The 20,537-nt window shown below is 44.5% G+C and overlaps 1 protein-coding gene across 6 annotated transcripts in view; it reads right to left on the bottom strand.

Annotated features, from left to right (window-relative positions):
- dock4b (dedicator of cytokinesis 4b) overlaps positions 1 to 20,537 on the bottom strand; it is an 85,891-nt gene that overhangs the window by 16,050 nt on the left and 49,304 nt on the right. For 4 of the 6 annotated variants that reach the window (XM_084039111.1, XM_084039112.1, XM_084039115.1 and 1 more), the window contains exons 18-43: positions 20,063 to 20,160; positions 19,844 to 19,927; positions 19,251 to 19,351; positions 18,384 to 18,465; positions 17,345 to 17,515; positions 15,670 to 15,859; positions 15,411 to 15,547; positions 13,645 to 13,779; positions 13,185 to 13,283; positions 12,601 to 12,695; positions 12,433 to 12,508; positions 12,152 to 12,252; positions 11,912 to 11,970; positions 11,174 to 11,322; positions 10,646 to 10,731; positions 9,514 to 9,540; positions 9,087 to 9,182; positions 8,915 to 8,975; positions 8,128 to 8,221; positions 7,591 to 7,739; positions 5,946 to 6,032; positions 5,746 to 5,850; positions 5,310 to 5,451; positions 3,762 to 3,928; positions 2,321 to 2,407; positions 1,005 to 1,181 (exon numbers count right to left, since the gene is read on the bottom strand). In XM_084039111.1, the coding sequence (XP_083895237.1) occupies positions 1,005 to 1,181; positions 2,321 to 2,407; positions 3,762 to 3,928; positions 5,310 to 5,451; positions 5,746 to 5,850; positions 5,946 to 6,032; positions 7,591 to 7,739; positions 8,128 to 8,221; positions 8,915 to 8,975; positions 9,087 to 9,182; positions 9,514 to 9,540; positions 10,646 to 10,731; positions 11,174 to 11,322; positions 11,912 to 11,970; positions 12,152 to 12,252; positions 12,433 to 12,508; positions 12,601 to 12,695; positions 13,185 to 13,283; positions 13,645 to 13,779; positions 15,411 to 15,547; positions 15,670 to 15,859; positions 17,345 to 17,515; positions 18,384 to 18,465; positions 19,251 to 19,351; positions 19,844 to 19,927; positions 20,063 to 20,160 (2,855 nt within the window). The remainder of the gene's footprint in view (positions 1 to 1,004; positions 1,182 to 2,320; positions 2,408 to 3,761; positions 3,929 to 5,309; positions 5,452 to 5,745; positions 5,851 to 5,945; positions 6,033 to 7,590; positions 7,740 to 8,127; positions 8,222 to 8,914; positions 8,976 to 9,086; positions 9,183 to 9,513; positions 9,541 to 10,645; positions 10,732 to 11,173; positions 11,323 to 11,911; positions 11,971 to 12,151; positions 12,253 to 12,432; positions 12,509 to 12,600; positions 12,696 to 13,184; positions 13,284 to 13,644; positions 13,780 to 15,410; positions 15,548 to 15,669; positions 15,860 to 17,344; positions 17,516 to 18,383; positions 18,466 to 19,250; positions 19,352 to 19,843; positions 19,928 to 20,062; positions 20,161 to 20,537) is intronic. The other 2 variants (XM_084039113.1, XM_084039114.1) reach the window with 1 other exon arrangement.

Raw genomic sequence — 20,537 nt, 5'->3', positions numbered from 1 at the left:
ATAATGAAAATAGAAATTAGGTTGGTCAACTTCTACCTAGAGAAATGTCACTCATCCATACATGGAAATATAAAAGTAAAGGGCTGCCCTACAAGTATATGGGAGGTGGGAAATAATCCCATATGCTGTGATATTTTCTAACAAAATAATGGCAGTGAAGGTGGAAAGCACTTCACCCATCGCCACCGCGACTCCATCGAGTATCCTATGAACCTTAATAGGCTACTTCTCCACAGAGGCAGGGCCCTCTGCAGAAACGCAATATGCACTCACAAACACATACAGTACACACACACACACACATTGGTGCACTCACATGAACCCCCACATACACGCTCCCAGTGGAAAAGGGTGGTTGCTATGCGACACGAGCAAGTCGCTGAGTCCGCTCGGTTTGTTTGAGGGCGGAAAAAAACATTTTTTTTTTGGAAGCCCCTTTTTCTTCATTTGAGCTCCTCCTGGTTGTGGAAATTGTACTGTATTGTTACCCGGGCAATTATCTACCGTCATGGAGCTTTCGGAGTGGCAGGAGATGCAAATGATTGTCAGTGGGATTGACCACATTCCGGTTTTTGGCCGCTACCAATCTGTGCGTCTGCCTGTCCCCACTTCAGTGTATAATATAGCAGCTGCATAAACACTCCCATCTCATTCATTCAGCCCTTATTAGCCATTCACTTCTCTGCACTCCTCACTCCCACTCTCTCTATCGGCCATTTCCTGACCCGACCCCACTTCCTCCCCACATCCATCTAACCATTGACCGAAACCCCTTAATCCATCCGCCCATCCCTCGATCGCCATTCCATCTCCTTTTTTTTTTTTTTTTACCACTTCCTCCCCCATCCATCTGTTCGTCTGCCCCCTCCCTCGCCCAAAAGCGCTCTCCAGTCCATACATCTCGCCTTCATGCATCATTTAGCAATCCATATGTCATCGCTATCTCACTTCCGCCGCGCTCTCTAAAAATCCCCTTCCTCCTCCTTTGCTCCATCCATACGTACCTCTTGGTAGCGGGCCAGCCCCCCGTTGACGGCGGCGTCGATGACCCCGTTGAGGCACATGGTGAGGGGGTTGATGTTCTGCATCTGCCGGCTCTGACACTGGGTGATCAACGTGCGCAACTGCAAGTTCTTGTTCTCGATCACCTCGATGGCGTTCTCCAGCGGGCTGACCTCCACCTGCGGAGTGTTGGCAAAAAGTTAACGAGATTCAAGGGGCCACTTATTCTGGAGCTTTTCTGAAGTTCAAATGCTCGACAGATAGCGCCAAAATGGTACTAAAGCACTTAAAAAAATACCTAAAAAACTATATATTTACTGATACAAAAAGAATCGTTCTCAATCTAAAAAAACAAGGTCACCAGGTACCAGCTCAGAGGGACTCCAGAGCAAAATATATGAAAAATTAGATCTTTAGCTGCTTAATGCTCCACTATGTTCAACAGTTAACCAAAACAGAAAAGTTGGGGAGCATTTTGATTTCCTCTCAACATGGCAACACAATGAATGCTGCATATTTGGATTATAGCAGCTTTAAGTATAAGGCCTCCACTGTATTATTGCAAGTTTATGGTCAGTTTTGGGTTTCACTCATAGATGCATAAGAAAAATGCTCTTCCCTTTATCCCGCATTATCTTTCTCTCATTTTCCTCTTCTGTCTCACACAAAGCGTAATCCTCTTACTAATAGAGCTGTTGCCAATTCTGTACTTTATATGCTATCGCACCGCATAACCATCATAGAATAACACCGGGGTTCACAATCCACAATTTCACACCACGCTCAGCGGCTGCACGCTGAAGAATATGCGCTTAGACCAAGGGAGCCACTGCGTTATCTTTAACATACGTCGGCCTGAACAGCATTTAAAATCCTCCCACTCCTCTGAGATCTGAATGAGAAGATCCAAGACGGGGAGCTTTGGAGGGGATTTACGTGCAGCAATGGACTGGTGCCAAATATGATAGTGATTCTAAAAACACAGAATATGTATTGTTGAAAAAATGCCCCCGAATAGGAAAAAAAATCTATTAAAAAAAAAATGGGATGTCAGCAATCAAAGGAGAGCAATTCGATATGTTTTTGCACGACATCCAATCTGTTCAATGGAGGAAATGAAATGTGTCCAATAACTCCAAAGACGTGACCTCGGGTCATAATCGCTGTTCAATGAAAATGACTTGGATCAATATTTGGGTATTGGCTTGATGTACTAAAATTGCAAGCTGCAACAATAAAAAAGTGTGTTAAAGTGCCCCCTTGTGTGTGTGTTGTTATGTCTTTGTGGTTATTGCATCAAAAGGTGGTCAACACTCACCAGCTCCCTCTTCTCCACTTCAAACCAGCGGGAGATGCCTGGAAGACTCTGGACTAGAGTCAGGGTTGTCCTCTCCACCCACAGGCTCTGCATAAACACAACACTTAGGAGTATTAGCTGATCGCACACACTTAAGAGCGTTACTTGTATATCATTGGAGTACACAGACACCCATCAATCAATCAAGCTTCCTTTTCAAAGGTCAAAGGTTGCTTTCACTTTGAGTCTCTATGAGGAGCAGCAGAGCTTTGAGCTAAATGCTAACATGCTCAAGCTAACACTGCTTTTGTTGAGCAGGTACAGTTCCTGTATTGGTTTAGCATGTTAGCATGCTGATATTAGCTAATTAACATGATTTCCAGCTTTTACTTCAGCTTCGCTTTCTCGCCCCGGCGTCTGGCTCAAGGACACTCCAGCAGAGCAGATGAGTGCTGACACGCAGCATCGATCCGCTGTCCTCAGTGTACCTGAAGAAGGGTCTTCCGACTCGCTACACAACCCGGCTGCCCTTTATTGATTTTTCTACTTTTTAAAAGGCAAAGAAACCCACCTGAAAACCTCTTGGAAAAAAACAGAAAGAACACGTAGCCTTTACAGCGAAAGAGCAGGAAGTTGAAGCGAGAAGCTGGCAAAAATAAAAGTCTTGCCCATTCTGGAAATATTATTATTATTTTGTTTTTTGCAGGTCAAAACTTCTGTGCTGAATTTTAGAAACGGCTTTATTTTGACTCGTCACATTATATTCAGACTGCCGCACACTATTGTCACCGTGCAAAAAGTTTTTCAGACACATTATTCCCACCTGAGGCCCGGAGATATCCAGCCCTGATGGAAATGCGATACTGTGATTAAATTTGGCCAAATAGCTTTGATGGAACCGAGATGAAATGACTGCATGTGTGTTAATATTGAATATTTATGAGCCTTATATCAGGGTCTTTGCAGTGTGTGTGTGTGTTTAGAGTGCATGGCGCCGTGTGGGTTCGCGTGTGTGACTGAATCAGGCTGTAAGACTTCATTCTGACTAGTACCCAGGTATAATTAGTGATGCCGGAGACGGGATGAATAAAACATGCGCGGTCTAATACCTGAGCGCAGGTTCAAACTATCATTACGATCCTCGTGATCGATGAACATGGCGGAGAAAGGTACAAAATGAAGCGGTTTCATCCGTCTGCAGTGGAAAAAATGCTAATGATCAAAAACGGATCATAATTCTGAAAAAAAAGGAGTTTTTCCGACTCTTTATTTCATCGCACGCGACATTTTGCAGCGACTCCACAAGCTGCGAAAGATCATTATCTAAAAGCTGAAATGTGGAAAATGTCTGTCACACAGCGGGTGTGTGGCGCGTCTACTCTTTGTGCTTTTGTGTGCCAATGGCTGTCTGTCATCATCATCTTTCTTTCCAGTGAATTTTCTCTTTTTCCCTCTCCTGTACCTTGAACTCGTTCTCCTTGTCTTTGGTGCCCTTGTGAAAGGGCCGATCATATCTGAACCTCCAGATGTGATTGAACTTGTAGAAGCTTTTGATGTTGTCCGGCACCCCGTCTCTCTGCAGCACATCCTGGCTCTCCGGGATGGGGGTTACAGCGTAGATCTGCAGGTCTGGGAGCAGCCGCGGGTTAAGGGAAGCACGGGAGTGACAAGGGAATACTTCAGGGACCTGAGAGAACGCGGGAGATTACTCTACATTCACGTGGAAACAATACACTGGCAAGGATATATATTATATATAACAATACCTCAACAATGCCTCAAAAATACCACACGGCAAGAAAAACAAACCAAAAAGCAGCAAGTTCTCTATTTCTAGGAAAGGTTTTGATTCTTATCTTAAACGAGAAACCAAAAGAAAGAAAAAAAACAACAATGGAGTAGGGTTGTAGGGGCAGGAAGTGATGCAGCATTTATCTGCACTCCTGAGTTGACTTGAAGGGAGAAATATGAGTTTGGGCAGCTAATGTACATACATTCATAAGCGTGAGTGTTTGTGTCGAGGGTATAGAGATGGGCGAGCATCCGACAGACTCTATTGATTAGCGTGCGGATGACAAAGCGCCGTCCTCATTCATTCAGACGATCTCCCGGCCTTTTCGCAGGAGCGGAGGCACACACGAGCAAACGTGTGACATGTGACTCATACATCACAAACAAAGCAGAGCATCTTTAACACGTCTCTCTGTCCTCCGTCTGGCTTTCTTTCCTGCTCTCCCTCCCTCTCTCTCCCAAGTCAATGTGTCATTACGCCGCTACATCTCCGCTCTCCCCTCCTCCCCCGTCTATATAGGCCAACAGTTGTCCCATACATCAGTGTGAATAACTACAAAGGCTCCCATAATGCGAGGCTGAATTGGAAATGAACTCTCGATGTGACTTGATTTATGTGAGGGTGGAGGTTATGGTTTTATGTTCAAATGGTATAATGTATTAAAAGGAGCACATTTCTGATGCATCTTTTTAACGGAATATTTACATTTGTGTCTTTCCGTTCCAACTACTGCTAGTGAGCCAGTGTAGCCTGACAGACGATACTCAGGGTTATAAAACAACCACCTTGAGATCATTGCGACTGTATGAGTGCAACGAAATAACCGAGGCAACTGTCGTATCGACATTTCTGTTATTCTTTTAGAGCATCTCCTATTATAGCAACGACATTCAGAGTTTATCCCCAGTAAAAACGCGTCCCCCCACCCCTAGGTTTACACGGTGTGTTTGATATCGACTTCATTGTGTGAGATGCAGAACAGTGTGTTCTATGAATGAGCCTTTGATAACGACAAGAAAGAGATTGCGAGCGATGGAAGGAGAACGTGGGCCTCGTTACAGGTAATTGCATGGATGTAAACACAAAGCATGCTGTTTGTGTGCACAATTATGCATCGATCCCGTGTTGCTGTCATTTTTTTTTTCTTTTCATGCATTTCTGCACATTCTGCTCAGCATGGGAAATTCATTTTGCATGCATTTTTTTTGTGTAGGATACACTGTGCGTCCGCCTGGTATATGGTCTGGTCCGGCTGGTTGACGTGCTGCATGGCGATGGCGTGGGGGAACTCGTTGAGCATCCGCTGCTGGAAAGCCTCCAGCCTCTCGTAGTCATGGCCGCGGCACACAAACTCCTTGTTCTGCAGGGGAGGAAAGGGGAGGGGGGGGAGAAGCATAGTGTGAGGTTAGCTTGACATCTAGTGGCTGCACATCGCAACTGCAGCTCCCGACCGCAAACTCCACCAAGGACGGGGAGGGAGGGGCTGTTACATCATTAAATGGCATTGAATAAGAGTCGCTGAATGTCACTTCACACTGGAGGAGTCTTATATAAGAAAAGTTCATTCTTCCTTTCGGTTTATTCTTCTTTGGAGAGGGCAAGAAGATTACTCTCTTCAACTTGACAAAAATGAGGAATATGGAGATTTCTTTACCCGTAAGAAGAAAGGAAACTTCTTTCCATAGAAACCAACTCTGAAGAACTCGGGTTCTAGCCTCTGCTGGTCCATGATCTTGTCGTAGAGCGAGGCTTCCATCATCTGGTTGTGGAAATGAAGGACAACTTTACTTTAGTCACTTAAAGAGGATTTATTTATAGGTTTCCTTGAGTGCGTGTTTATTATGAACAACTCACCCTCATCTTGCTCAAGTTCCTGTAGTCGTAGTAGGACTCATATTGGTCGGCCAGTTCTCTGCACAGGATGATGCCATTCTCCCAACACTGAAGATATGAAAACACGTATTTATCCTCTCAAAATAAAAAAATACAAAAGAAGAATCAAGGAAGCTCATATGAATAGAAAACTCCATCAGAGTCCCTCTGCAGTTGTGCTGCTAGCCCCTATTCCCCCCACTGGGTGGCACTGGTGAGTCAACAATATAAAGAGTCCGATCTAACCTCTCCGTGCAGGTACACACAGCACCCAGCCATCTTGCTAATTAAATGAAAAGCTCTCCTTTCCTGCTGCCTCCCTGATCCCTGCGCGGCAGCGCAGGCAGATGGCACGGCTCGTGAACGTGAAGGGAAATTGGACCATGAGTAACGAGGGGAGCCGGTTTAATGATTCCGTGGAGCTATGTAATTTCATCAAGGATACTGATGGAGTTTTGCTGTGTCTGTGTGTGTGTGTGTGTGTGTGCGTGTGTGTCATTTTGGAGGGTTTCCACTTTTCCCAGAGAGTGCAGAACAGTGGAAACGGTAGTTAGAAAAAGAGATAAAATCAGCGGGAGCGAGACAAGAAACATCTTCCAGAGTAACAGACAGGAAGCAAATCCTGTGAAACGCTTTCCCCAAAGTGCAGCATCCTGAATCAGCTGAGCTCCCTTTAAGCCGCCGGGTCTCACTGTTCCTTCTGAGCTGCTGTTGGGGAAAAAAAAGCAACGCCGCCAATGCAAGTCACGCTCCACCCGTCAGCCTTTACCGTCGCCATCTCCGACAGTATTTCGAGGAGGAGCGGCGTAGGAGTAAGATATGGATCCTGCTTTAATTACAGCCGCCGGCGCTTTTTCGTCTGATGAAACCGAGGATGTGTTGATGCCTGGAGCCGTTGTCAAAGCTCTCTACAGGTAGAAATTAAATCTCTGACCGCAAGTGACACGCATCACTGCTGCTGCTCGCAGCTCTCTTATGAAGGGAGCTCATTTCACGTGTGTGATGTCACATCTCCACCTAGAAAAGGGGGGGGGGGAACTCCAGTTTTCTCATCTTCCATCCATGAGTCTTACATTAACGTTGAGTGAATTTGTTCACAACGTTATAATCCATGGTATGTATGGATTCTCAACAAAGCTTTAATAATATGTTACATTTTACAATATGCATGAGAAGCTGACATGCAATGTCTATGATTTCAGGCCAAGGACCCCCAAGGCTTTTAGTGACCCGGTGGAGGGACCCCCTATTACATACCCTTTAAAACTGTGTTCCTAAACCGGGCCAATAATAATGTGTAGTGCAGCCTATAGTGCCGTGTATAACAGTACTTTTTAATGATGTATGTACACAATGCTAAGCCATTAAAAGAATAATTGTTGACAGATTCATAATTCTATGTTGGCATTTCTAATTCACAAGTTCACAGGAATATTAATAATTGCTTATATATTCCTTTTTTTGACATTTAAATTTTTGGTAGAAAAAAAGTTTGGGATCAGATCATTTCGGGGACCCCCTGCACTAAGTCTGCGACCCCCTGTTGAAGAGCTCTGATCCAGAAAGCAGTGCTGCGATGTGAATTTTCATGTTTCTGTCTAAATGCTGGCTTGTGTTTGAGGCTCACCTTCCCCCTGTCGAAGTTCTGGACGATAGTGAGGTGCAGATATTCTTTCCTTTGCCACTCGCTCTGCATGGGGTAGTTGAGGAACTCTCTCAGCGGCCGGTCGGACCACTCCAGCAGCTCGTCGTACAGCAGCAGGGTGTACGAAGCCTCTGCAATGCACACGGAACACCACTAGGGGTCAAACCTGATCACGAACCCAGTCAAACGATTTGTCTTCCTGACTTTGGCATCACAATTTAATCTGTTTTCTCCAGGGCAACTTCATCTACATGGTGATTTATTCACACACACAGAGAAAAACACATGTTTCTAAAATATTTTATAAAGAGTATTATTAATAGGCTGATATTAACACCAATATAGGCTATATGTTATGATTTATTGGGGAGAAACCAAGCAATTTAGTGTTAAATCAGGCATTCAGCACTCTAGAATAAGCCTTTTGTTTCATAAGTGGGATGATTTCGACTGCGAGATTGGCTTCATGCTCCCACGCTCACACGTGCCGTATGTTCGAGTCCCCTCCTTCAGACCTACCTGTGTAGTTTTGTGCTTTAAAGTGCAGGTCGTACAGTTTGTGAATGTAGCGGATGTACATCTCCTCTTTGTTCAGCTCCGTTTTGTAGAAGTTCTGACAGCAGCGGGAGGCGGTTCCACCATGTTCAAGGACAAAAGGAGTCATAAGAGAGGGAGAGAGAGAGAGAGAGGCGGGATTATGTAAATTATAGAGAGCTTGTGGGTGCAGATGAGGACTCGTTTGACACGTTGTTTTATGGTATTTTTCAGCTGATTTCTGATCCATCCTCCAGGTTCCACATGGTGGCTGAAGTTAGGAAAACACAAGTCTTACGCATGAAGGAGAATCACTGGCTCCCATTAACGGAGCTCCCTCCGCCCTCCACACACCATAAAGCTGTTTGTGTTGCTGCGTGTATTTTATGATGCGACTACAAACTGCCTGTCGGCGTGCAACCCCTGCTGAACCTTCTAACCTTGAGTTTACATTTGCACACCATTAATCAGAGAGACTAATACATGAGAATAATGGATCCTATAAAAAATACACACCTATAAAATGAGGGAAGTGAAGAAATTAACTAGTAAACGCATCTTGACTTGTAATAAATAAATATAATAGTAATATCCTGTTCTCTGCAGCACAAATGAAGAACTTTATGCAAATATTTAAAGGAATAGTTTGATATTTAGGGGAATTAACTCATGATCTGAGTTGTGGAAGTGGGCCTGAATTCAGACAATAATGTGTTGAAGCCAAACTATTAGGTGTGAAATCATCACTAGTCTTGGATGGACTGCTACTCACCAGCAAACTGACAGTACATCCAATCTTTTTTCCATCAACTTCTCCCAGCTTCATACAATCTCTGTGATGAAAATACAATTAAAAAAAAAATCACATTCGCAATCGATAACGCGTGTATGCATGTTTCAGAGTGTGTGTGTGTGTGTGTGTGTGTGTGTGTGTGCGGCGTCACCTGTAGTCCAGCAGTCTCTCCATTAAGCGAGTGACGGTGGCGATCAGAGAGATGCCGCTCTCCCTCCAGGTCTCCCTCTCGATCTTCTTCAGCAGGCTGGAGGACGAGACGGAGAGATGTTGAGATCAAAAGAGACGAGGGGTGAAAAAAGAGAGAGAAAATGGGAAAGAAAAGGTGACGGAGGAAGAGGAGGAGGAGGAGAGGAAGGAGAGGGAATGACTGGAAAAGAAAAAGGTGGCCAAGCAAATACAAAATCAAACCCAGTCACACCAGTGTCACCTATGCTTATTCTGCCTGTGGGAGTTAGCAAAATAAAATACCCAAAATAATAACAGCAGTTGTATTTTTTATGATTTATTTATGTTTTTGGCTGAAGTTTCCCCCTCACACAGACGACACAGAGAGAACAAAGAGGAGAGCGTCTTACCTAGGGTACGGACCAAACAGAGGAATTCTACTCCAGGCGGGAAGCATAGGCGGAATAGATTAATATTAATACGATTAATATCAGCACGCACTCACACATCGTCAGTTCAGGAGTTAGCCGAGTTAGTAGAAGGAAAGTCAAATTAAGGAACTAAATCAAAGCAACAAATCAAGCAAGAAAACTTTAATAATTCTGGTTCCTAATGCATATTTATGTCACGTTGCACAATATATTAGATATATTTTAACAAAACGCAGTGATATTACACTGTTTTCGGTAATGTTTCACACATAAAAAATGGCGGGAAAGAGAATGATTGACTATGAAAGACAAAAATGACACTTACAGATAAAAATCCTCATCACGATTACATTATGATTCACATCTAGGTGATAACGAAAGAGACAAACGGTATTTATGACAATTAATTCAATGCGATTAAATGTTTTTTTGGGAGCCAAGTTGGAAATGTAAGGGCCAGGAGTCCAAGTATAGTAGCCTTTATGTGAAGGTGGACATAAAAAAATGAACAGGCACAAAAAGAAGCAGGGGTCCGTAAATGCTACACACACACACACACACACGCACAGAATACACACTAAGCATGCAGCAGCACAAACCTGGAGACACAAGGACAGAGTGGAGCGGCCCACAGACGAGGTGTGAGTGAAGATGAAGGTGATCACTTACCTCTCATTATTATTCTATCAATAAGGATCTACCTCAACGCCTATTCTTTAATACTAAGGACGGGTTTGGGTATTTGAACTGTGGAGCTTTCATTTAGAAAACACTTCATTTAACTACCCTTATTATTATGTTCTGTAATCAAACTTAACACATTTAAGAGTGTTTTTATTCAGGTAAATGAGCGCTCGCTGAGCAATAACGCTGTCATCAGTGATAGCTGGCTGCAAACTCGTTTTCAAAGTAATTTAATTAGATGAACCAGGTCGGGGACTCCATAAACAGCTGTTTTTCTCCGTAACTGGACGTGTCATCCTGATCTGGCCTTTTTATTCTCCTTATTTGGACATCAGCTGACCCGATCCCGAACATCCAAGCTAATGTGACTAAGCATGCATTCCCCTCTTCTCCGTATTTTCTATCGCCGTTCCCTTCTCTAACTCACATGCTGTTGAAGAGCTCCCTGTACGTCTCGTCTCCTTTGCCCTCGGACATCAAGCTGTCCAGCTTGTCGATCAGCTTAGCCTCCACCTAAGAGGGGAAAAAAGAGTTCTGTCAACCTCAAAAGGGACTGCAACTTCAAACGATATCGATAACGAAGAGGCGGTTTAGAGATTAAAACTGAACGGCGTGGTTGATCAAATCACTTCATGGCTTCATCTTGCGTTCATGAAAAAGTGCATCAACAAGACGGTGAAAAAAATGCAGTTTTTTGACCTCAAAACAATTTTTTTTACAATTATGTGAAAGAGTATCTTTCATTTTAATCAAAATATCAATACCTAACATCTTGGCAGCTAACATTACTGTAGTTTGATTGTAGTTTAGTCATTTAGCGACACTGATCATTTGATTTGATTACAAGTTCAACAAAAACACTTGACCCAGCATCCAATGACGTGCGTACGTAAGGGTTAAACTCGGATTAAACACGACTTTCAGGCAACTTCGTCCCTCTTTAACAGCCGCGTACCTGCTTGAAATTGCCGCTGCGTCTCTGCTCCCAGTCCATCATGTCATGGAAGATGGGGATCATGACATTCCTCAGATCAGGCTGCGGCACCAGCGTCACCTCCAGGAACGGACCGATCATCGCCGGGATGAAGTTCAACTTGTGTTCCCCTGGAGGAGAGGCAGAGGTCGACACGGAGGTCAGGCCCTCAATTTACCGCCCCGACACGGCGGAGTGTTTATTTCAGGGGCAATTTGGGCCAACTCGACTCGATTCAAAACTACACGCAGGCTGCTCTTTGTATTTGATTTCACTGCACTCGAACACTGCCGCCGCCGTGATTAGTATGAACACGCTGCATCAAATTGGTTATTAAAACCAGAAATTAAACAAAGTGACTTCAAAAATGGATTTCAATTTGGGCAAAAAAAACACTTGAATGCACACAGAATACTAAAAACGATCATAAAAAACAAAAAACACACAAAATTACATCGCAGACCAGAACAAAAGGTTGAGAGCACCCGTTTGGTTGCCACGGCGACAAATAGTTGTTGGCATAAAAGAAGAAAAAAAAAAAAAGAGATTTGTTCAGCTTAGGAACAGAATAATAACACAATGATTCCTTTACTGATGTTTGTGCGTTGAGGACAATACTTGGATTTAATTGCAGCACCACTCGGAATAAGAATAAATGTTCTTGGTGGGTTTTAGTACATTTCTATCAGACCATGTGACTCCCATGTTTTATCGTCTTACCTAAATTCTGCCACATGCTGAAGATCTCGCAGCCCATCATCACCCTCATGTCTCCGTACCTGCGTGACAGCATATCATGGTTGGAAACGTGTGCTTCGCTGCAGGCGAACGCATGACAAGTAGCCATTATGCCGTTTGTGTGACTGTTTTGAATTCTGACGGAGAACGGGGAGCGGGACGCGGCTCATTACAGACCGGCCAGCAGAGGAAAAAGAACGGGAACGAGAGAGCAGGACCCACTTTTCCAGGATCTTCTTCCTCTTGGAGGGAGAGAAGGACTCCAGCTGGAGACAGGGTTGGTTGATAAATATGACAGACAGGTAGAAGTACGAGTCCCACACCTGAGAATGAAAAAACAAACAAAAGCACATGTGTGAAAACAACATTCTCCGACTTAAAAATGAATAATTGAATGTAATTGTTGTGTGTGTGTGTGTGTGTGTGTGTGTGTGTGTGTGTGTGTGTGTGTGTGTGTGTGTGTGTGTGTGTGTGTGAGGCTGTTTGATACTCGACCCCCCTACCTTGTAGTCAAACTTGTCATTCAGGAAGTTTTTCCTCAGAGCATCCGAAAGGTAGAGGACAGTTGTGATGATGACACTAAAAGAAGAGGAGGAGGAGGAGGTGAGATGAAGAGAGGAAACCTTTGCGATTGCATCCCATAATGATCAGGTTTTATAAGAAGGTCTTACTTATTGGTGACCAACCGCATGACGGTCCAGTCTTTGGAAAACATTTCGGGTCGGATGAGGATCCTGAAGACGGTGAAGATCTGCAGAAGAAAGTCCTGGAACACAAACGGGTTCAAGTCATTATGACGATAATTAATACATATTCCACACTACATTTGCAATCGTATGTTTTTATTTCATCCCGTTAAGATCCAGCTAAGGCCACGCTTTTTTGTCGCTCTTAGAAACAATGAAAGCCAGCGTCTCTCACTTTAAATCCAATCATCAAATGTCACTTTGTTTTGTTGTTTTCTCTCAGGTTTTTGCTCGTTTTCTTCCAGAAACTTTGGATAAAAGTATGAGAAATAAAGCATGAGCATATTATTGGATATTGGAAAGTTTCTGAAAACTTTTAGAAAGTGGCGGAGAGAGAAATAGGGAGAAAAAAACAAACCCAACTCCAACTATTGTCAGAATATAAAGCATGTGGCGAGGAAAAAGGATAAATATATGAGGAGGGATTGGTGTGTTGACAGTGAAGCACAGCCACAGCCGGGCGGATGGAGAACGAGACAGACGGATGGATGGATGGATGGATGTCTCACCCTCAGGTTGTCTTTGCTGCTGAACGCCTGCAGCAGCTGCTGGTAGTGTCTGTCACTCATCTGTCGCAGGAGGGCCAACAAACACGCCACAAACTCCCCCTGATGGGAGCGAACACGACGGGGCAGACATCAGTGGTGGAACCAGGATTATGGAAATGACTAAATCAATCTGCTACTGCAGTTTAAAACATTTACTATGCTGTTTCTGCAGAGGATAATTTCTTTGCTAGAAGACATAAGAAAGGAAGCACTTTGTTATATTGAATTTCCAAAAAATCCCCTTTATTAACCTCTAGAGGCAACTGCTAAGAATTGATTAGCAGAGCTCTATGTGTTGTATAATAAATCCTAATGCTGGCAGAATTATAGTCGCCACAGCGGCAACTCAAATCTATGACTATTCATAACAGCACACACACACACACACACACACACACACAGTACACGTTTAAAGACATACAGTGACGTCCTGGAACTGCAGTCTCATGGTGGGTCCAGCAGGCTGGGGCCGGTTGCTGATTTCCAGGATGGTTCTCAGCAAATCTCCCAGCAGGCTCTCCACAATTAGCTCCACCTCTTCCGAGACCACGGGCTCCTACACAGAGGACGACACACAAATTAATGACAGAATCCTGAATATAAAATGTGGTAAAAAGGGTTTTCCTTGGAATTTAAAGACATTGTTCTCGATTCATTTGCATTCTTGCGTTTTTTTATTTTTTTCCTGTCGGCACAACACTGAACCGTAATCGAGAACTGACCTCAGAGCCGCAGTCTTCACTATCCGGCAACTTTACTGTCAGTGCACTTTTAATGAGTGTTGAACCAGTGAGTTTGGGAGCTAGTAAGAAGTTTTCAAGGCTAAGAGCAAAACTCCAAAATTCACAGAGAAAAAGGAGAAGGGAAGGGAATAAAAGGAGATGGAATACAAAGGAGAGAGAGATGAAAAGCAACTCAAAAGAGAGTGGAGGATAAACTGGTGTGTGTTTGCATGTGTGTGTGTGTGTGTGTGTGTGTGTGTGTGTGTGTGTGTGTGTGTGTGTGTGTGTGTGTGTGTGTCCACCTCCCTCTACTTTCCCCTGACAAGACGGAGGTCTTGGACGGAGAGAGATAATGAGAAGGAGCCTCAGACTGGCACATTGGCTGCCAGTGTTGTCACTTCCTTTTAGATGTGGCGCCAGTCTGCATGTGTGTGTGTGTGTGTGTGTGTGTCCTACTGGGAGCCTTTACCACTGGCAGCGAACAGAACAGGCAAGTCAGGCAACCTGAGCTGCTACACACACACACACACACACACCCACACACACACACACACACACACACACACACACACACACACACACCCACACACACACACACACACACACACACACACACACACACACACACACACACACACACACACACACACACACCTAGAAGTGACTGCCATTACGACAATGCCCGTTGCTAAATTGATGGCTCTCATTACTGAACTGCACAACTGCCAATGTCCTTGTTGCAAAGACTAATTGAGCATACACACAACAAAGCAATCAGCTATAGCAACGTATTGGCAAGGAAATTGCTTTCAGATGAATTCCTCACGCTTTGACTTCCTTTAAAGTTATTTATTTCCAGTTATTATGCCGGTAATTCCCGTGTGCAGCGTTGGAGAATAGCAGAAGTGGTTCTCATGTCCAGGGTCAAAGACTTTTTAACTAACTAATTTAACTCATTTCATGCAGCAATGTGGTGATTTGTTGAAGTTGGATTTCTACGGCAAACATGCCAAGATTGCTCAAAGGAACACATTCATGTTTACGATAACTAGGAGTGAGTGCAAAAAAAAACATTAAAGGTTGAGTCTGTTATGTTACTTAAAATCCTCGTAATATACCGATAATGAATAAATCATATGCTCTGACATAAAAACAAAAAAATATATAATCTGTGGCCGTGGCAGGACGGTAAAAATCCTGTCCAATCAAAAAGGTCAGGCCGGAGAATATAATTGGACGTCCTGCCTGTCTGTCAATGCTTACTTCCTGATTGCTGGTTTGGCGTTCTGGAGGAGCGGCTTTGAACAGACGAATGGACACTAGGGGGCGGGACTTTTTCTGTTAGGCGATGCATTCAAAGTCAAAGTCTCTGTGTGTTTTTTTTCCAAATAACCTACTCCGCCTTTAAGGATGAGGTGGGCTTGTACGCTGTAACGCTGTAACGCTGTAACGCTGTAACACTCACCGCCGTGCCGTTCTCCTCCTTCTTGATGAGCGACAGCATGCTGGTGAGTATGCGGGCGCACATCACCAGGTCTCTCTGCTCCTGCATGTGAGCCTGGAGGACCCGGAGCACCACTGGCAACAGGATGCACCGCGACTCTGCAACACACACACACACACACACATTTGCCACACCTCAAATATGCCTTTTGTGCTGTTTGCTCACACTCTGCATTGGGGTTTTTTTCGTTGTCCGCAACCACATCAAACCCCGTCTTTACCTGGGTTAATGTAAAGCTGGCTCTCCACCGTCTTGGCAATGCACTGCAGTTTGACGGCCTCCAGGCAGTCGGCGTGGGCCGCGGTGGGCAGGCTGCCCAGCGTCTCCCGGACGAAGCCCGCCACCTCCCGCACCGTGAAGATCTTCAGCAGCTCGCTGTAGACCGCCGGGAACGTCCGCAGGAACACGGCCTGGACGGGATAAAGCAACTGTCATTTGGAGGCAATGAGCATGATTTAATCTTATAAAAAGGGCCAGCTTTCTGAAAGTAACGGGGAAAATAAATCGTGTTCAGTCGCTCGGGTGCTTCGGAAAGAAGAGCTCATTACACAAGATGCATAAGACTAGCCGAGCAAAACACAATACTCTTTGTATTTATGTACGTCTGTGTTTCAGGGGGAACAAAAAGGTAAATATCAACTATCGTGCTGTGAATCAGTGGATTTAGTTAGAACTCGGGGGGAATCGCTGTCTTTGGCATGTTTGTAGCTTCTCGGTTTGATGCTTTTTCTTCCTGTCAAGATCCGTCAGATTCTCGCCGCACAGCAGAAAAAAGGAAGATTCCTAATATCAAGAGGGGTGAGTCATTTGTTTTTTCTCCTTTTGACATTCATTTTTCACCTGTCAACAAGTGAAAAATGTGCAGTTCAGATGGAGCATGAAGGCGTTCTGTATTACTGCTACTTAGAAAAGCTTCCTTGGTCATAATGGCTCAAATCAAAGACCTTGTGATGTACGATCACCAGTATTGTAAGAGTTTTCGACAAATACATCATAAATCAAACAATACTTTGACTTTTTGATGGAGAAACGATCCAACGACAACACATATCCGCTTACAGGTGCTCGATTCAGTCTGTGTGTGTGTGTGTGTCGGTTCAGGGTGCCCTCGTGTCACAGATTAACTGGGATTAGCATTAGCCTCGCCCGCATCTTCCCACAGCGGCCGCGGCGTGGAGAATGCAGATTAGCGGGGAACCCATGAGTCAGCGGAGGGATGAAGTGGAGCTTTTTCACAGGGACACAACTGGAATAGCTAATGTTACACTGATTCTCCGTGGCCTCGGAGCGAGGTGAAATAATTACAAAGTGACTGGAGGATTTCAAACAAGACCGACCGGGTCTCGCGAGGAGATTCGGTCAAATGAGCTGTGAAAAGGAAAAACCTGATGGGATAATTGAAAGGAGGAGAACTATTTCACACACCCCTCCTTTAATGCCGACGTTCAGGGTGAGGGCACACGGGTGAGGCAAACTGGGCGATAAAGGAAATAAATGATGAACATACTTAAGGGACACACATTTATCCACTGGAGTCGATTAAAAGAGTACATGGCTTTAATGGAATAAAGAGGAGCGATTGGAAGAAGAAAAGAGGCAAATGAGAATAGAAAACAAGGAATAAGATGATGCAGGTGAATCCCTCCTCACGAAGACAGCTCTCTGCTGTGTAATTAGGATTATCTTTGGTGTCTTTAGCTTGTTTGTTTTGGTTTGCTTGCTGGAAATCGGAGGAGACCTCGCTGCGGAAATTGAAAAGTTGCCACCGAAATGTTCCTAACCCGACTCCAGACCCTCTGGTGGCATGAAATTCAATTACAGGCGATTTTCTCACCTACCGCAACGGCATCAACAGGAGTACCCGGGCAAGGAAACACACACACACACACTCTCACCTGTGTTTGGGCGACAGGACTCGTGCTCTTGTTTTCCTGCGAGAGGAAGAAGCGGATGGACATGAAGAGCTCGTGGATGCAGACCCGGAACTCCTCTTCGTTCTGGCCTCCCGTGGCCAACGAGAAGAGCCGGCGAGACTGGATGATGTACTTGAAGATGTACTCGCTGGCCTGAAGGACACCAATGGGGACAATTTGTTGAGAACTTTCCCAACAACTTATAATATGTATGGATTGATAATGCATTCAATATTGTGATACATTTATGAAGCTTTCCTCTGTTTGTATCTTCATGAATCCGTGGACATACGGGGTCTGAACAGCTTGTGACGGACATTTTTCTCATGATTTTCTATGATCTTTAATCCTCATATTGTTGTATAAATAAGTTGCAGCTCTAGTGTTGACAGTTGTTTAATTAAACAGCTAGAATAACCACTTTCCCAACCTGAAAGTGATCAAATATTGTGGCGTATATCTGCATTATAGTATTTTAAAAGTGCTTGTTCTTCTTAAAAACGAATCCACCTTCTTCCTCCAAAGTGAAACCCGGAGGTTCCCTGACAGACATAATGAAAGACGGTCTATAGATCACTCACAGTGTACAAGCAAGCCGCGCATCGCTCATTTATTATTAACCGCGAGGCAGAGGAACAATTTACATCTGCAGCGGAATACACTCCGCCGCGTGATGAATAGGAAGCCGCCGTGCTTCTCTGATGCTGCGTCTGCATGAGTCATTAGAATACCGTGATGTGGATCCCCAACGCCGGAGGGCACTGGCTTTCTGCTGATTAAAATTGCACGCGGCGTAATGGATTGAGGGAGGGGAATAATGAATGGCGGGCGCCGTGCATTTCGCCCCGCAGATGGCGGAGGATTAATTAAGAGGATTGGCAGCGAGAGAGTTTTATTTTGTTTGAGGATTTCTGGATACATCTGTGTTGATGGTGTGATGGGTGTCATTCTGTAAACATCGTGTGTGTGTGTGTGTGTGTGTGTGTGTGTGTGTGTGTGTGTGTGTGTGCCAACGCCTCACCTTGAGCACCTGCTGTATGTGATCCTGATGTTCCGCGTCAACAATGCGGTCCACGTACCACTTCAGCACTTTGATCAGGTCCCTGAAGAACACACACACACACACACACACACACACACACAGTATTAACACTCACCCGCAGCTAACGTTACACAGAGCTTCTCTCACCGGGTTTAGTGAATAAAGATGAGGCAATTGAGTGTTTTGAAATGAAACGATTCATCGCACGACGTTTTATCAAAGAAAGAAGAAAAAAAACATTCCACTCGCTTGCTCGCTCTTCATAAATCCTGCTGATTCAAGCGTTACAGTCGGGGGTAATGAGCTTAGGATGACTGACACATTTCATTTTTTTTTTAAAAAAGATGTGACGCTCGTTTTTTTTCCAGAATAAAAGTATTTAAAAGCAGGCAGATATCGAGGATTCTTGTAATGTGAATCAGGACTCGGTTCCCCTTTAATAGTTTCTGTTCCTGAATGAAGGTGCGACACCTCAAATGATACAGAGTTAAAGGAGTTTAAAGCAGATGGATGCAGCATTGTGTGTAGGTGCACGAAAGACTAAATAAGAAGAAGAAGACAGCGGCGAGCCGTCATCGTCATCCCAGCAGGTACAGAGAGTGTGAAGGAGGCGGCCGGTGAGAACAGCAGGTTGTGAATATGTGTGGGAAAGCAAAAAGCACAATTTTGTATTTCACTTTTCAACAGCCAGGGGGCACCACCAGCATTTCATTCCCATTCCCTGTGCTGTGATGTGGACTACATCACAGCCCAGAGCTGCCTCTCAGCCCTGACTGAGAGGTCGGCCTCTCTGATTGGCTGCTACAGCACGCCGTTAGAATACAACACAGGTGAGACGCGTCGTACCTGTAGGACAGAGCTCCTGCAAAGTGGCTCTCGATGTACGTGTCCATGACCGGTTTGAAGTGCTGGAACTTGCTGTCCTGCAGGAGGTTGATGATGTGGACCTGGAAGTAAACGCAGAGTTATTATTCGTTTTTGTGTTAGAAATGTTTTCACCATTCGACATGTAAAAAAACGAAGAAATAAAAGATAAACTCACAAAAATGATGTAATTTGCTAATAAAATGAGAAATATTGAGTAACTTTTAGACGTTAAAACACCCGTATGGGACGTCCATGGTGAGAAAGTGACTTTATTGCAGACTTGTTGTTGTGAAATGCTCCGAGTGTGTCCGTCGGATTGATCTCAAAACCACAAAAGGGAAACTCGATGAATGTGCCGGCTCTCTCGACCTTTTCATCACCGATAAGGGAGAGAAAGTGCGTTCGTGTGTCAGTGTGAGACTGATGGAGAGAGGGGGTGGGGGATCGATCACAGGCCTCAACCTATCCACGCGCTGCAGCGTGACCGGGGTGAGATCGGTTCAGCGAGCGTCATCATCACTGCATCTTTTTTTTTTTTGTTTGACTCTAACATAAGAAGAGAACCGACTTACCAGTGAATCAAACACCTTGAGCCCATATCTCTGGGAGCTTTCATCCAGGATCCCAAACAGGGTATCCAGGGTGTCCTGTAAGAACTGCACAAGAAGAGAGTTTGCATGATGTGTTTAAAAAAAAAAACACACACACGTGGGCTGAAATCAAATCAGAAAACGATCAATACTACAAATGCCAGGACGGACGGGAGCAATTCAGAGCTTGAGAATCCTTACTTTGACAATCTCCGAGCCATCGATCTCCTTCAGCTTCGAGAGGCTGTCGTTGATGCGCTCGGGGTGGGCTCGCCACTTCAACAGGTCCAGCATGTCTCCTGGAGGGAAACGATGGGAGATGGAACAGTAGATGAAGGGAACGCAGGAAAAACAGCGAGATCGGGACGCGAGAAAGAAAGCGTGGGATTAAGAGAGCGACCCCAGATGGCAAAGCGCCAACACACCCTTCAATTAAAGCCCAATAAGTCAACAGAATCCAAAAACAAATGATGACATTTTCAAGTGCGGCGGGAGATGAAGGAGATAAAAAGTCATTCTCCTGAGCCATATATGCATGAATAAAACATGAGCCCTCCAGAAGAAAGCCTTTTAGCTGTCTCTCCGGATTCTGCTGCACCTGGAGTGTTTTTTTTTTTGCAACCTGAAGTGTGAATCTGTGTCTGCACATGCACGATTACAGATTTTGTCATATGCA

The sequence above is a fragment of the Eutrigla gurnardus genome, assembly GCF_963514095.1.
Source record: "Eutrigla gurnardus genome assembly, chromosome: 21".
Classification (NCBI taxonomy): domain Eukaryota; kingdom Metazoa; phylum Chordata; class Actinopteri; order Perciformes; family Triglidae; genus Eutrigla; species Eutrigla gurnardus.
This window is presented reverse-complemented; position numbering and strand designations above follow the sequence as displayed.